Source organism: Vitis vinifera, chromosome 7, assembly GCF_030704535.1.
Source record: "Vitis vinifera cultivar Pinot Noir 40024 chromosome 7, ASM3070453v1".
Classification (NCBI taxonomy): domain Eukaryota; kingdom Viridiplantae; phylum Streptophyta; class Magnoliopsida; order Vitales; family Vitaceae; genus Vitis; species Vitis vinifera.
This window is the reverse complement of record NC_081811.1, coordinates 14,115,877-14,133,715: the sequence shown is the minus strand read 5'-3', so window position 1 is coordinate 14,133,715 and position 17,839 is coordinate 14,115,877. Positions and strand designations below refer to the sequence as shown.

Genomic DNA, 17,839 nt, shown 5'->3' with positions numbered 1-17,839 from the left:
AAGGAGAAACTTGAATGTTCGCTTCTGCTCCACAATTTTTTGGTACAATGCAGTGTCTTCAGGGCACTTCCAGGTGTGAACTTCAAACATGTCTAGGTGCTGCCAATGACAAGAAAGAATGTTGAAGTATTGGGTAACAGAGAGATCTCCCTGCCGAAGGTCGTGTAAGGTGGCTTCAATCTCAAATATTTCTGAAGTGTTTTCAAAATTTGAGTATGTCTCCCTTGCTGCATCCCATATTTCTTTGGTAGTTCCATAGAGGAGAAAATTCTCTCCTATGTCAGTATTCATCAAATTAATCAACCAAGACATCACCATGTGATTCTTGGTCTTCCACACTCTGAATTTGGGATCGGTCTTCTCTAGGATAGCTACTTCACCGGTGAGATATTCATCCTTGCCCTTTCCACAGACATACATCATCACTAACTGAGACCACTGGAGAAAATTATGCCCGTTGAGTTTGTGGCCTGTGATGAGCAGAGATGGGTTCTCGGCTCCTCCATGGTTGTTCATCGTTGGCGTCATTTCTGGATTTGAGGTCACTTCAAATGTTGAGATTTGTCTCTTAGTAGCCATGATGAATTTTGTGATGTGGGAAATTAGGGTTTTAGAGGGAAAGCTCTGATACCATGAAGATTTCTAAGAAGTGAATTTTTATTGATTCTCGTCTATTTTCTATAGAATACAACATGGTATATATACAAGAGAATGGTACAATCAGCCACCATAAGGACTGGACTCAATCTTAACTAATTAGAGAACAAAATCTCCACTAAACAAGGAAAGGCATTAAACTAGGAACTAATAACAAAATACCTAAAATGATCTTAACAAATCCCTAGAATTCCTCACTAACTTTAAGCTAGAATTCCACAAAAAGATATGATTTCTTTAGGCAATATAATTTCATTTTGATAAGAACAGTATATAAGGCTGAATACCTTGAGCATTTTATGCACACAACAGTGTAGATTGCCCAAAAGAAAAATCAAATATGCAAGGATGTCAATTTTCTGACTGCCTGAATAAACTGGTTTCGGAGGGATATTCTTATCTGGAGCCCAGGAATGAGTTTGGCCCACATGAAAAAAGGGGCATAACCCAGAACCATGGCTTCCCAACCCCAACCCCAACCCCAACCAAAAAGAGTTAACTCTTTTGAATCACAATTTTTTTGTTGGTTCCTCTTTGCTATTTATTGGGCTTGATCAAAATCCTTAGTTTGACCTGGACATTCTTGCTCAAAATAAAGGGCCCATGAGACCAAGCATCAGTACTAGGCACAGTGCTAATCCCTTTCCAGCTAAACACAAAATTTCAGCAACTGTAACTCAACATGGATAGAGTGGTAGCATCCAAAAACCAGGAAATAAAATTGTTCTAAACTTCACTGTCAAGAGATCAAGGAGGATAACGAAGAGTAAGTAATGCACTAGGCAGCAGTATTATCAGGGCATGGTTTAAGCCTCCCCAAAAGTTAAGATATGTTACATTATGATAGTGGTCACAAAAAAAATAAGTAACCGCAACATGTATTATTTTTGAGTTGAGAGGAAACATAGAGGAAGCTGCATTTAGTAAATTGGGTGACCGCATGTACTGCTGAGGAAATGGAGGTTTAGGTATAGAAAGCTTAATGTCTCTAAATAAGGGATTTTTGGGTAAGTGGCTATGAAGGTTCACCGAAGATAGAAATAAGCAATGGAGAAAGGTCATTGTGGGCAAGTTTAGCAAGATCAAACACAGTTGGTGTTCTATGGTAGGAAGATGGGTACCACAATCAAGTTCTTGGAAAGCCATTCAAAGAGGGTGGGAGATGTTTGATCCTTTGACCTGTATTTCTGTAGGTGATTAGTTTCATACTAAGTTTTGGTAAGAAAACTGCTATTTGGATTCTCAATTTAAAAAGTATTTTTCAGATATTTCTCCATACCTTTAAAAAATGAAAAGAAAAAGATACCTTAGTGGTGGATTACTGGTAATGTGGAAGGGGGGATGAGGCTTTTGGAATTCAAGGTTTAACAAAGAATACCATGATTAGGAGTTGGAAATGGTAGAATTGTTTCTGTCTTCTATTCAGAATGTAATTGTACCGGTAGATATGGAGGATAAGATAGTATGGAAGTATGGCAAAGATAGAAGACTCTCAATACAGTCATACTAAAAGACTTTGAGATTGGATCATCAAATCTCCTTTCCACATAGAGAGGTTTGGAAATTACTTGCCCCTCCAAAAGTTGGGTTTGTTGGAAAATAAAATCTTCTTGTTATTTCTTTGAAAAATTAGTAAAAATATATATACAACTTTCAAACTTGCACAATAAATGGAAATAGAATAAAACAGTTGACCTGTTCCTAAAAATCCTCCTAAAAATCCTCTAAATTGCAACTTCCCTAATTTACATAATCAACTAATCTAAAATGCAGAAAATATGGACAAAATCAAGAATAAATCAAATAACTCCATGAAATCAGGAATGATTACTGGATTCCAACACTCCCCCTCAAGCTAGTTCAAAAATATCTTTCATTCCCAGCTTGCTAACTATAGAGTTGAATGTAGGATTCTGAACACCCTTTGTGAAGACATCAGCTAGTTGTAATTTGGATGCAACAACCAGAGTTCTAATCAGTCCACTATCAATCTTTTCTTTAATGAAATGTCTATCAATCTCAACATGTTTAGTCCTATCATATTGTACTGGGAGGTGAGCAATGGTGATTGCATCCTTGTTATCACAATACAATCTCATGGGATTCTCAAGATTAACTTGTAGTTCCCTCAATAAACCCTTTAGCCACATGAGTTCACAAATGCCAAGGGTCATGGCTCGAAACTCCACTTCAACACTAGACCGAGCAACTACATGTTGCTTTTTGTTTCTCCAAGTAACCAAGTTGCTGCTCACAAAAGTACAGTAACCTGAAGTAGATCTCCTATCAGTAATAGAATCTAAACCTTAACTCTAAGGTGATTGTTCTTTGAGAACAATAAACCTTTGTATGAAGTTGACTTTGGGTACCTTAAGATTCTCAAGACTGCATCTATATGACATTCTAAGTGAGAGTACATAAACTAACTTACCATGCTAACAACATATACTATATCTGGTCTCATTAGGATGAATAAATTAATCTTCCAACAAGTCTTTGATATCTCCCTTTGTCAACTAGTCTTTCTTCAGTGATAACGCCTAATTGATGATTTTGATCAATAGGTGTACCCACAGGTTTGCATCCTAGCATCCCGATTTCATTTAGCAAATCAAGGATATACTTCCTTTGAGCAACATAAATTCCCCTTTTTGATCTTGTCACCTCAATGCTAAGAAAATATCTTAGATTTTCAAGATCTTTGATTTCGAATTCTTTTGCTAACTTTCCCTTAAGATTTTGCATCTCTTCTACATCATCTCCAATGACAATTATCTCATCTATATAAACAATAAGTGCAGTAATCTTCTTTTCATTGCTTAATGAACAACGTGTGATATCCTTGGCTTTGGTGATAGCCAAATTTGAGCAGAGACTTAAAATATCTCTCAAACCATGCACAAGGGGACTGCTTCAAACCATACAATGATTTCTTCAATCTACGAACCCTTTCAATGCTGAATTTTCCTTCAAAGCCAAGAGGCAAATCCATAAATACTTCTTCTTCCAAGTTCTCATGCAAAAAGGCATTTTTTACATCAAATTGTGGTAAAGGCCAATCAAGATTTACTGCTAAGGATAAAAGACTCTAATGGAATTCATCTTGGCCATAGGTGCAAAAGTTTTTCAGTAGTCAATTTCATAGGTTTGTGTGTATCCCTTTGCTACTAAGCTAATTTTATACCTCTCAATCAAATCATCAACTTTGTATTTTATAGTGAAAACCCACTTGTGTCCCACTGATTTTTTTTCTTCAGGCAAATCAACATTATCCCATGTTTCGTTTTTATACAAGGCTTTCATCTCCTCATTTATAGCCTCCTTCCACCTAGGATCACTTAGAGCCTCTTGTACATTTTTAGGAATTGAATCCAAGGACAAATGAGTGGTAAAGGCCTTATATTGGTGGCAAAATCAATATGATAGGATAGAAAGTTTGACAAAGGATGTTTAACACAACTTCTAACACCTTTGCGAATAGCTATAAGAATATCAAGATCAGTGTCAAAAACATGATTAAGAAGAGAGGGATTAGATGTACCTAATTCTGGAGTTGATGGCTAGTCGTGTGTGAGAGAGATTAGGTCTTGCTCTTCCATCGGTAGCCTTGGCCTCCTAGAGTAAACCATCAAGTCTCAATCAACATTTTCTACTACTGCTAGTTTTATGATGTCGGTTTCTTTTCCTGCTGCTGGTGATGTCTACCTCCTCTACATCACCATGTTCAGTAACATTTTCTGCTACTGCTGGTTTTATGATGTCGGTTTCTTTTCATGCTGCTGGTTGTATGTTGTTTTCCTCCTCTACATCACCATGTTCAATAGCATGACTCCAAATGAGCAAAGGAAGCATCTAAGATTGATCTTCTTGCAATATTTTCTCCCCTTGAAGATCAGATTTCTGGTAATAAGGTTGGTTTTCCAAAAAACTTATATCCATGGAGACAAATTTCCTTTGTGTAGGTAGATGATAGCACTTACAAAAAATACACTTAGTGGCTTCGGGATCAAGTTTGGATCTATTTTTGTTTGGGATATGGACAATTATATACAACCAAAGACTTTAGGTGGGAGGGAGCCAAGGCAATTTATGTGAGGTAGGTGTTGTTTTAGGATGTCTATTAGAGTCTTTGAGTTTAAGCTTTTTGTGGGCATCCTATTGATAAGGTAGGCAACTGTAAGCATCCCATCTCCCCAAAAAAACTTAGGAACATTTCTAGCAAATATTAGGGCTCTAGCTCCCTATAACAAATGTCTATTCTTCCTTTCGGCTATCTCATTTTGTTGGGGAGCACCTAAACAAGAGGATTAATGAATAATTCCATTCTCCAAGAAACAATTTTCAAGGGTTTGGTTTAAATACTCTCCTCCATTATCCGACCTCACAACTTGCAATTTTGCATTAAACTAGGTTCGGATCATTTGATGAAATTGTTTAAGGGTGAGGATAGTATCAAATTTTTTATTTTCTTTTAAAGAGATAGATCCATGTGGTTCAAATACAGTCATCAATAAAACTTATAAACCATTTTGCTCCTGAACAACAAGGAACTTGTTAAGGACCGCAAACATTAGTGTGGATGAGAGAAAAAGGAATTTCACTTCTTTTACTATTCAAAGGATAAGAAATACATCAGTTTTTTGATAACTCACAAACCTTGCATTGGAATTTAGAAGAATCCAAGTTGACACACAATTTAGGGTACAAAGTTTTCAAAGAGGAAAAACTTGGATGCCCTAATCTTTCATGCATTAACCAAAGTTCTCCTTCTTTTTCTATATTTCCTTTTATTTGATGAGCTTGAATCTTTCCTTGCTCCTCAATAACTAAGTAATAGAGATTGTCTCTCTCTCTTTAGCACTGCCAATCACCTTCCTTGTAGTTAGGTCCTAAAACATACAATGAGTGGGAAAGAAAGTTACAAAACAATTTTGAGCTTTTGTTAATTTACTGATGGACAATAAGTTATAAGACATATTTGGGACATGCAAAACAGATGAAAGAGTGATATTAGGAGTGATTGAAACATTGCCTTTACCACTAATAGGAGTCAAAGATCCATTAGCAACTTGTACTTTTTGATTACTAGAACATGGAATGTAAGATAGAAAAACATTAGACTCTTTAGTCATGTGATTAGTTACCCCTAAATCAATAATCCAAGCGTTAGAATGAAGAATACTAGAAGTACTAAAGGTTGTTTTTAAAAGTACCTAATTGTGCAAAAGCACAATTGGAGGAAGAGGAAACCTCGGATTTTCCCATAATCTTATATAAGAGATCTAGTTGTTCTTTTGTGAAAGAGAGACTGTTTGAGGTTGATGTTGAACCTGGTGTCTTTGTTGTCTCTAAATTGCGTGTTACCTTTGTGGCCATCCTTAGCCCTTGATTGTGGCTTTCCATACAATTTTCAAAGCGTCTCTCTAGTGTGTCTTGGCTTATTGCAATGATGGCAATAAATAAAGGTTAATGACAATAGAAGGTTGCGATTATGATAGGCAAGGTTTGGAAATGAAGGCCAAGAAAAAGAAAAAAAACTACCGAAAACCTTTACCCAACTCTGATACCATGTTGGAAAATAAAATCTACTTGTTATTTCTTTGAAAAATTAGTACAAATATATAGACAACTTTCAAACTTGTATAATAAATGGAAATAGAATAAGACAACTAACCTATTCCTATAAATCCTCCTACAAATCCTCCAAATTACAACTTCCCTAATTTATATAGTCAACTAATCTAAATATATAGAAAATATGCACAAAATCAAGAATAAATCAAATAAACTCCATAAAATCAAGAATAATTATTGAATTCCAACATGGTCTTTTGTTAAGGACACAATTCAAGAGAAGATTCTTTCTTTGGACCAGCTTAAGCCAAAGAGAAGGATATAATGAATTAGTGTTGCTTGCATAAGCAGGAGCAGGAATCAGATAGCGATTTACTTATCCATTGTAGGATAGCAAGGAGTTTGTGGTCATTTTTCTTTTTCAATTTTTGGAATTCCATGGTTGCTTCCTAAATAAATTATGGATGCATTAAGTAGTTGGAAGGGAAGTATTGTTAGTAAAGGAAAGAGGAAAGGATAAGAGACAACTCCACTTGGCTTGTTTTGGTGTATTTGGAAGGACACAAGAAAAAAAACTTTTATGGCATGAATTAGTCTGATTGCAGTTGGAAAATATCTATTCACTCTTTGATTGAATTGACTATTCAATAAGAGGGCTTTCTTTCTAAATTTTATTGTCTCGACCGGTCCTTAAGGTGTTCTTTTTCTTTTTCTTTTTTTTTTTCTTTTTGAGTGATCCTTGTATTCATCTCATGACCAACAGTTGAGCTTGCCCCTTTTTGGTGCCCATTTTATATTATCCTTATTTATTCATAAAAAAAAAATTGATGTATTAATTAAGTAATTGAGAGCTGTCATGTTTTGCCATCTCATCCCAGTGTCTTCCAAGGTTATTGAGGTAAATCATTTCCACAGTGAATATAATCAACAAATGCACCACAAATCAAATGAATATTGCATGAGTGCCAACTACAGAGCCAATGCATCATGCAACAATTCAAAAATTTTCATAGACAGTTAAACTAGCCTTCAAAAACAAAATAAAATAGTAACTGAATTTAGTACCTATGATCATGCCAGAAGGCGTTTGCATCTAATTCAGGTAATACAAGGGTGGCATTCATGATTCGTGCAGCAAGAACAGCATTACAAATCTAGAAGAGCCAAAATAGAATATATTAGTTCTCCTTTTCTATAAAAAAAGAAATTTTTAATTCATACCAGAAATAAAAGTAAAATTCCCTTGTAAATAACTCTGTCCAAATGTAGAAAGTTTTTTTAAAACAGCATACAGGGCTAATTGACCATTTCTATCTAGGGACACATGTTTGGTCATGGGAATGATAATATGGCATATGCAGATCTTTCATTCGATATCTCTCTTGCTTTGTTAGTGAGTGTTATAGGTTCCATGTTCATATATCATTTCTATATTATCCAGGTAAAGCCCAAACTATATCCTATACTCTGAGATCAAAGAGAGCTTTCCTATTTTAGAGAAAGCCCACCAATTTAGCCATTTTCTTCTTGACAGACAAAAAACCGTTTTATCTAAACATAATGCCAATCAAAAAGGAGGCAGACCTGAATTTCAAAAGAAGAATACAAAAGGCACCAAAAGGTAAGAAACAGGAAAAGGAAACACACTAGCATACCAATTTAGTCATTTTCTTCTTCACAGGCAAAACAACATTTAATTAAAAAATCCCAATCAAAAAGGAGGCAAACCTCAATAACAAAAGAGGTATACAAAAGGCACAAAAAGGCAAGAATCAGGAAAGAAAACACACTAGTATGAACCCAGTCTCTCCTAGTCCACAAGTTCTAACATAGATAGCCAAAAAGGAAACACCAATTTAGACAGTCATTTTCAGCAAGGTCCTAATAACTTTATGTCAATGAGCATGATTACGAAAAACAGTTTTTCTAGTTACTTAACTATCCCCATTCTTAATATATGGTAACTGCTAGTGCTAGCAGATCCAGTATTTGTTTTTAAATAGCGTACCAAAGCATGTATACTTTGCACGCTTCCGGCATTCTAAAGGAAAGATCTTTCATATATAGCTCCTCTTCCTTTACAAGATTCCAAAATACATGATTCAGTTTAGCTGCTTGTACATTCACCCTGGAAGGGGGTGTATAAAACATAAATCATGCAATGGTAAAAATAACCATCTTTGAATAAGACAAATGGTATAGATTTACCATCATGAATCTGTCAAAAGGATTATGCAAGTATACACAAGAACATGAAAGGATAGATCATTCATCTAATCCTTTGGAATAATCTTTTATAAAGGTACTTTAAGTTGAACAACCACCTACTTTAAAGTTCAGGTATGCATCATACCAAAATGGATACTATTTAGAAAATACATAAAACACAAGCAAGGTAATAGAATGATTGAGTGGTTGAAAACCACATATTCTCTAGACAAGTTCCTTTAAAAATAATTCTAAACACAAGGAAAACAAACAGCCAACAAAGCAAATGCCAAGATGGAACATGGATAATCTAGACAATGACAAAAACAAAACTCAAGTCAATGCAAGACATGAATATAAGAAATTCAAGCACCACTTTTGATAGGATGACAAGGGGCTAAAGGCCTCTTAAGCACCAAAGGCATTTATTTTTCCTATCTTTTTTGGTTTCAGTCTCCTTGTACACATCCTATCTCCCTGACTTATGCCCCTTTCTTTAGGTGACATGCATGATGCACCTATCAAAAAAAAAATTTACAACCAACATCAGGCCTATATCCACCCCCAAATCACATTAACGAATTCACTTAAAAATATTACACAACTAACACTTGGTTTCCACAACTCACAAAAAATAAAAGCAACTAATGAGCTTGTTACAAGTTCAAATCAACGTCAAGAGCATGAGTAACTTCAAACACCCTCAAAGGGACCACTTTATTTAGAGTTCAATCCAAATTCCCCAACCCAAATTTTATGGACTACTAAAAGATTGAAAATTACTTTTTAAGGCAACAAAAAACAATTAAAGCTTTTAAATCATCCTTTGGCTCTGTGATTAATTAAGAGCCCCTCTAGCTTCACTCTACTTTAACCTTTCAAGGATAGCAATCTTCCACACTCAATTAAAGAAGTGAATTCCTTACTCAAAAATATCCTAAAACAATGCGTTTAAATAGGGCTCCAATGGCTAGTTGGCATGCATTAAAGAGCCAAGCTCAGTTGACTCAACTCCCAATGGTCACTAAAACTTACATCAACTTCCCAAAAAAGGGAAATTAAGCTCGATGGACCTAGTAAGAATGGAAGAAAAAACTAGTTCACAAGCTCTACAAAGAATCAAGTTTTTGTTGACCTAAGTAAGCTCAGTTTTACCCGAGTATCAAAAGGCAGTCCTACCAAAAGGAAGTTACCCTAAAGCCTTATATACACCTCAAGTAAGCCAAACAGCAAAACTTGGAATACAACAAACACTTCAAAAGCATGAGAAAATCACTTCAAACTTTTTAAAAATCTTCTTTTTATAGGAAGGAAGGCATTATATTAATAAAAAAAAACAAGTTCAAGGAAGGATAAGGTATTCTTAGATCTAAACACAAGCAAAGGGAGGTTAAGACAACAAACTTGTAAAAGGGGCCAAAGCTCCATCAAAACCTCAAAAATCCAACAATATTCTTCAAGATAGAACAAAATGCTCATGGGATATAAATCCCCTAATAATAGGCTCCTTATTTGACCAAATTATCTTTTATTTGGTTTGCCAATCAAAGTTTCCACATAAAGATGCACTCCTTAAATCTCTTGAGAGGTTAATAATGTTTCAAGTTCAAATATCCAATGTCCATTGTCCACTATCTCCTCCAGGTAACCAAAATAGAACAAGAATCAAGCCGCCCTTGCCAAAAAAGTGATTAATATTGAAAGAAAATCCCTCAAGCATACCTTCTAAAAAGAAAGAGCCCTTGCTTTAATAACCAACCCAAATATAACTAAATTAGAAAAGCTCTAACCTCTTTGTCCTCAAAATCTCTAAATACTACATAGATCCTCATTTTCCTAGGTTATTCAAAGAACAGACATCAAAATCCCTATAAGTCTCATTATGCTATACTAGAACGTAGTTTGTAGAACCACAAGGTTGACAAAGGAGACACTTTGTGAATGGCTACCACCTCCAGTGGATTTTGTTAAGTTGCGTTTTGATGAATGTTCTTTAGGTAACCTAGGGCAATTACGAATTGGAGGGTTGCAAAGAGATCACTTTGGCTTAGCATTACGAGCATTCTTTAAACTTGCAGGTCGAGGTTTAGCAATTGAGACAAATTTCTACCCCCTTTTATAAGGGTTGTTATAAGCAAAAGTTTTGAGTCTCTCCAATTTTCTACTAGAAGGTGACTATGCTAGTGTCATATCATGGGCGACTAAGAAAGAAAGAGGACTATGGAAGTTTCATAATTGGTTGCACCAAATTATTGACATTTCTTTAGAGTTAAGATGTTCTTTCTTTTGGGCTCCTGGCTTAGGGAATCACGTGGCAAACGTGTTTACTAGAAGAGGAGCTAGACATATCATTTCTCTGGATTTTCAATTTAATTCCCAGCTTGGAGGAATTAGTTTCCTAGTCTTTTGGGATTATATTATGATTTTATTATTTTTATTTTATTTCCTATTTTAAATAAAGAGATAAGAATGATTGCATTAAAAATCTCTATTTTAATTCAGTTGGCATATAACCCTTATTTTGAGGGATTGTTACTAGAATTGTGGGGATTCCATAACAGGTTTATTGTCATGCTTTTCCTATATATTCTAGCTTCTTCTACCATTTATAAAATAAGAAAAATTAGAGTTTTCCTTTCTAAATTTCATTATGATATCAAATCCAAATCTATACCTATCATTATCTAATTGGTGAAATGCGGAATGGCTACTCCGAACACAACCTCCACCTCAGATGTGACCTCTAGCTAAGAGGTTACTTCTTCCAACATCAATGGCGGATTACAAGCTGAGTAAAAATAATTACCTCCAATGGATCCATTCATTTATGCTTTTCATACGAGGGAAAAGAAAAGATGATTTTCTCACCAAGGCAGCCACAGTTCAGACAACCAAGGATCCAAAGTACAAGGCCTGGAAATCCGAAAACAGCATGGTGATGTCATGGTTAATCAATTCAATGACTGAAGAAACTGGAGAAGACTTCACATGCTACAAGATGGACAAGGAAATCTGAGACACTGCAAAGGAAACCTACTAGATAATGAAAACACATTTGAATTATTTGAGGCAAAAGGTATCCTAAACAATCTTTGTCAAGGAGAACTTAGTGTCACTCAATATTTCAATACTCTAAATAGATATTGGCAACAAATAGACCTCTTTGATAATGCTACACCTGGCTGTTTGGAATGTAATCTCAAGTATAAAAAGATTGTTAAGAAAGAAAGAATCTTTAAACTCTTGTTTGGGCTTAACAAAAATCAGGATGAAGTAAGAGGAAGAATCCTCATAGGTATAATTTCAACAATATGATCCAAAAAAAAAACGGATGTTTAAATCAAATAATGCCAAAGATTACTTCAATTCTATACTTGGGGAGTATCTAATGAGCCATGGTATAGTGCATCAAGTTGTTGCATTGACACACCTCAACAAAAAAGGGTGGTAGAAAGAAAAATCCGACACCTTGAAGTGGCTAGCTCTATTATGTTCAATATAAATGTTCCCAAATATTGTTGGGGTGAGGCAGTCCTCACAGAGTCACAACCTCATACCTCATTAATAGAATTCCATCAAGAGTTTTAAAATTTCAAACACCTCATCAAACTCTTCTCCTCTCCTACCCAAATACCCAAAAAATGTATTTAGTTTATGGCATTTGTCCATATCCATGAATAGTTCCAAAGCAAACTTGACCCAAAGGTCATCAAATGTCTCTTTCTTGGCTACTCTTTCACTAAAAAAAGTTATAAATGCTACTCCCCTATCACTAGAAAATTCTACACTTCCATGGATGTAACTTTTTTTTAGAACCAATCATATTTCCCAAAAACTTACATTCAAGGGGAGAACTCAACTATACAAGAATGCAACTTTTTGCCTAATACCTCCATTCCATCATAAACCAAGACCAAGCCTACCTTCATTCCCTCCATTCCATCGGAAACTGAGCCTAACATCATCATCACCAAATCAACTTTTCCTAACAACCAAGATCTGATTACTCTTGTCCATACTCAACCTGCAACTAATAATGAGCTACATATTTATTCAAAGGGGAAAAGACCATAAGAGGAAATAGAGGATCACACACCTCCTGAGCAAAAATATGAATTCAACAATCCAAGTCCAAATAGTCCAAGTAACACTTCTCATGAAATCCAAATTGATAATATTGCTAATGATGATCTCGATGTTCCTATTGCATTAAGGAAAGTTGTGAGAGCATTTACCTAATATCCTATCCACGATTTTGCTTCTTATGATGGTTTATCATCAAGATATTAGGCATTTTTCACTAATCTATCCTATGTAGAAATCCCGCAAAGTATTCATGATGCTTCAGGAAAATCATAATGGAAGGTTGCCATTGGGGAAGAAATTAATACTCTAAAAAGAAATGGTACTTGGGAACTTTTAGATTTATCGGAAAGGAAACAACCAATTGGATGCAAATGGATTTCACTATCAAGTGTAAACAAGATGGAAGTATAAATCGCTACAAAGCAAGGCTTGTTGCTAAGGGATTCACTCAAACGTACAACATAGACTACCAAGAGACTTTTGCTCCTACTACTAAGCTCAATGTTTAGGTTTTGTTATCCTTAGCAGCTAACCTAGATTGGCCCCTTCATTAATTAGACGTCAACAATGTTTTCCTTAATGGTGACTTGGAAGAGGAAGTGCACATAGAAATTCTACCAAGTTTTAAGACAAGAATCAATGTTAACAAAGTCTACAAGCTCCAAAAGTGATTGTATGGTCCCAAGCAATAACCTAAAGCATGGTTTGACAAGTTCACAAAAGCAGTTAAGAAGCATGTGTACTCTTAAGGGCAAGTCAATCATACCTTGTTCACCAAATTCTCTCCAAATGGAAAGATTTCTATTCTCATTGTCTATGTTGACAATGTTATTGTGATAGGGGATTATACTGAAGAAATGGACTGCTTAAAGGAAATTCTTGCTAGAGATTTTGAAATCAAAGACCTAGGAACTCTTAAGATACTTTCTAGGCATGGAGGTTTCTTGTTCGAGAAAAGGCATTGTGTTTTCTCAATGTAAGTACATCATGGACTTACTGAAAGATATTGGAATGTTAGGATGCAAAATTATAAACAAGTTGTTGATATCACCCAATTGACATAGGGAGATATCAACAACTTATTGGAAAGCTCATTTATCTCTCTCACACAAGGCCTGACATAGGTTTTCCAATTAATGTTGGAAGTCAATTCATGAACAAACCCAATGAAGAACATCTTGAGGCAATTTATAGGATCATCCAATACTTAAAAATGACTCTTGGAAAAAGAATATTTTTTTGACAAGAAACAAGTAAGGAAGTTGAAGTCTACCCAAATGTTGATCGGATAGGATCAATTACAGATCAAAGATCAACCACTAGCTATTACACCTTTATATACAGAAACTTGGTGACTTGGCATAGCAAGAAGCAGTTTGTTGTCACAAGGCTCTAGCTCAAAGTATATGTGAAGCAATATGGCTGAAAATATTGCTTGATGAATTAAAAATTTCAACAAAAGAACCAATGGTGTTCTAAGACAATTAGGCTATAATCAATATTGCTAAAAATACTATTCATCGCAATAGGACTTAGCATGTGAAGCTAGATCATCATTTCATCAAAGAAAGAGCTAAAGAAGGGATACTAAACTTGATTCATACACCCACACATCATCAAGCAATTGATGTGCTAATGAAAGCCCTTTCAAGAAAAAAGTTTGAAGAATCGGCTTCCAAGTTGGGAATGATTAACAAATATTTCCCAACTTCAGGGCAAGTGTGTATTTCCAATTTAATTCTTAACTTTTAGGAATTAGTTTCCTAGTCTTTTGGGATTCTGATTTTATTGTTTTTATTTTATTTCCTATTTTAAATAAAGAGATAAGTAAGATTGTATTTAAAATCTCTAATTTAATTCAGTCCACATATATCCCTTATTTTGAGGGATTGTTATTACTAGAATTACAGGGATTCAATGACAGGTCTTTTGTCCTACTTCTCCCATATATTCTAGCTCCTTCTACTGTTTATAAAATAAGAAAAATTAGAGTTTTCCTCTCTCAATTTCATTAGTTTCCTTTGTAGGAGACTTTATACGTTCGTGAATTGTAGCTAGATTTAACTTTTTGTACTAGTATACATTTATCTATCTTTTTTATCAGACTCTATATAAAGTGTCATGTGCTTTTTGGAAGGAGTTCTCATCCTTCTTTTTACTCAATATTTCAATGCAATGAACTCATTGTTTCTTTGCAAAATAAATAAATAAATAACTTTCATGCAGCCCAAAATGTCGGAGAGTCCATTCCACTTCAGGATTAGCCATCCTCCCCAAGTTGCTCAATAGGTCCTCACTAATTTTTCATAACCATTATGGTGGGAATACCTAAGAACTCTTGGATAAGAGATACTTAGAATGGTGTTGAAGCACTTGATCCCAAAGCTTCACACCAGCCTGCATATCACAGGAGCATACCAACAAACTCATTCACGACCTTGCAAGTCTTCATATAATTGTGAGCATAAGACCTTCAAGCCCTTTTTATCCATAATAATAAACCAGTTTACCCCAAATGTCCAACTCATACCACATAAGATAAAGCAAGTAAGAAAATAAGCAATGGCTTCTGTATAACTTCCACCTCAGAAATGGATAAAAATATAGAAAGACATCAAGTGAATCAATATGTTATTAAAACATGTAGTTCCAACAAAAAATGATACATACTGCACTACGCTGCTGATTCAGACCACCATTACAACGAACACGCAAATAACCATTACCCTCGAGAGGAGGAGCTGACAGATATGGAACAAAAAGATATTTTACAATCAGAAAATAATATTATTTACAAATTTATATTTGCTATGAAGAAGACAAAGACATAAGACATTTGGGGAGAGAGCATGGAGCGGCTACATACGGGGCCAGTCAGAACGTGGAGCTGATGATGGTCTCCAATCACCAGAAGCAGCAGTGCCCCAAAGATCATCCACATTTACCTGCTCGAGGACATTCAGAGATTTATGAAATATTCTTTTCAATGATCTAGGAAAATGAGATGATGATGAAAATTGACAATGAAAGTTAAACTAAGGTACATCCATAGGGTCTATAAAATTGCAATAAAATAAATGAATCTAACATTATTAATCTAAATAAATGCAAAAATACCGAAATCCATTAAGCTTGAAGTATCAAAAGGCTTGCCAAAATCCTCATGTTGCATTTGCAGGGTTATGCAATCCACAACATAGATAAGATGACAAGCACTAGAAATGTTGTTTCTTACTATCCTTAACAGGAAACCGGGAGAGAGAGTATTCAAAGGGAGAGTAAAACTTTACACAATTTGAAATATTTTTCATCCAAGACCCTATTCTTATAGGTAACTTTGTTTTAGTTTATGTCAAACCCCACCAACTCCTTTGCCACCAAAGCCAAGCCTCAAGGACATGTTTTATCCAAAACCTAAAAGGATTTCTTCGGCTCTGAGCCTCTGCTTCTGAGTACAGTTAATAATCCATAAATCATCAGAATTCAACTCAACTAAAAATGAAAAGCCTTACATTATGACTCAAAAATATGGGCTAGAGATTATATTCAAGATCATTACAACCTTCTGTTCATAGTAGGTTTTTTGACCTTTAGTTTTATTGTTATAATTGTCCAGACAGCATAATCATACTTTTTCCATTTTGAATATCTTCTAGCATAAATCTAAGGATCTGGAGAGAGAGAAAACTTTATCTTTTGTAGCCCGTCCTCACATCTTCTCTCTCCTCCAGTTTCTTACTAAAACTAATCACTTATAAATCCAACTTGCGATCTGTAAGAACCATTAATCAGATATCAAAAACATTGAGCCAAAACAAGTTGATATGGTTGCTGAAGTCAGCATCCATGTAACTGATGTAAGCTACTGCAGTCCTAATTCCCCAAACCGATCCCCCAAAAACCACTGGATTCGTCTTCCTGCATGGATCTCACTGATTCAAGTTCTTCTAGTCAGGTTCTTCTTTGGCTAGGAGTAATGGAGTCACTCTAAGCAATCTCTTGATTCAGCCCTTCCAGAGGTTCTTCTGGATCCAATCAACACAGAGAGATGTTTGCCCAAATCCCATCATTCCTTATGTTTTCTTTTTGGAGGAGGAAGATGGTTTTATGGATCTTTTGCTGATTAAAGACATTGGTTTTAATGTTTTTTCTTTTTTTTTTCCTTTTCTTTTTTCTTTTTTTTTTTTTGGTGTGGAAGCTTGGTTTCTTGATGCCTTACTAGTTATTTGGTAGTGCGTGCTTTTATCATGATTGTATTTTGGGTGTTTGTGAGAAGTTAGCCAAACATTTGCGGAGAAAGTACTGTCTAGAAAATCCATTTATTAGTTCCTCTCCAACTCAAAAAGACTATAAATGCAATCAGCCTGCTCCTAACTGAAAGTAGCATCTATGGGTGTATATTTCTTTGAGTCAGTTTATATCTTTCCTTTTGGAAGGCGGCTTTTTACAGGAATTATGTTGTTAGCTAACAACATCAACAGTCCACAACAATGTTCTTGGGCAAGGCAATATGAAGTCAGGGTATAAGTAGAGTCAAGCAGATTATGCCCTGTCTGTGAGTGCTTTGCATGGAAGATTACTACTCTTATCATGAATGTGGATGACATTGTTATGTAGAGAATGATGATGTTGAAATGGGAAATTGACCAAGAAGTTTGAGATTAAGGATATGGGAAGTTTTTTATACTTACTCAAGAAGGTTAAAGGGTCTAAGAAAGACATATTTGTCTTGTGCACAAATTTTCTATTAGACACTTAAAAAGTGGGCACGAATATGCTAAGATGCATGCCTTTCAATAACAGGATCATTTACAATTACCATTTGTATGAAGGCATAGAGATAACCTCTTGATAATTCAAGACAATGCTAGAGGCTCATGGAAAAGGGTTAAGTTGTGTGAAGTCTAATTTTTATTTAAAGGGTATTTTAGTAATTCTAGACATGTATTTGTTTGCCCTAACTTTCTCATTATATAAGGGATTATTAGGATGACCCTTTTTAGGGTAGGGGTGTGTGATAATAGAGGAGTGGTACTAGGCCTAAGATCATCTTGTATTTGGCTTTCTGATCATAGTGGAAATTTTGCAACAGCAAAATAGATGTAGCTCTCACATTGAGTGAACCACTATAAATCTTGTGTATTTTCTGTTTTTATGTGTTATTGGTCTCGTAAATAGGGATTTTACCTTAATAAAAAGTTGATCTATCTCGCTATGATTAGGAAATTTATGTGTAACAAAAGAGGTGCATATATTGAGGTATCGTATAGAAGTTCACGATATCTGAATTCAACAGCCTGTAAACTTCTCTCCT

At 35.1% G+C, this 17,839-nt stretch overlaps 1 protein-coding gene across 3 annotated transcripts in view; it reads right to left on the bottom strand.

Moving 5' to 3' along the window:
- LOC100241672 (O-fucosyltransferase 1) overlaps positions 1-17,839 on the bottom strand; it is a 47,634-nt gene that overhangs the window by 19,193 nt on the left and 10,602 nt on the right. For 2 of the 3 annotated variants that reach the window (XM_010654302.3, XM_010654301.3), the window contains 3 exons: positions 15,392-15,470; positions 15,196-15,266; positions 7,297-7,385 (listed from right to left, as the gene is read on the bottom strand). In XM_010654302.3, the coding sequence (XP_010652604.1) occupies positions 7,297-7,385; positions 15,196-15,266; positions 15,392-15,470 (239 nt within the window). The remainder of the gene's footprint in view (positions 1-7,296; positions 7,386-15,195; positions 15,267-15,391; positions 15,471-17,839) is intronic. The other variant, XM_019221229.2, reaches the window with a different exon arrangement.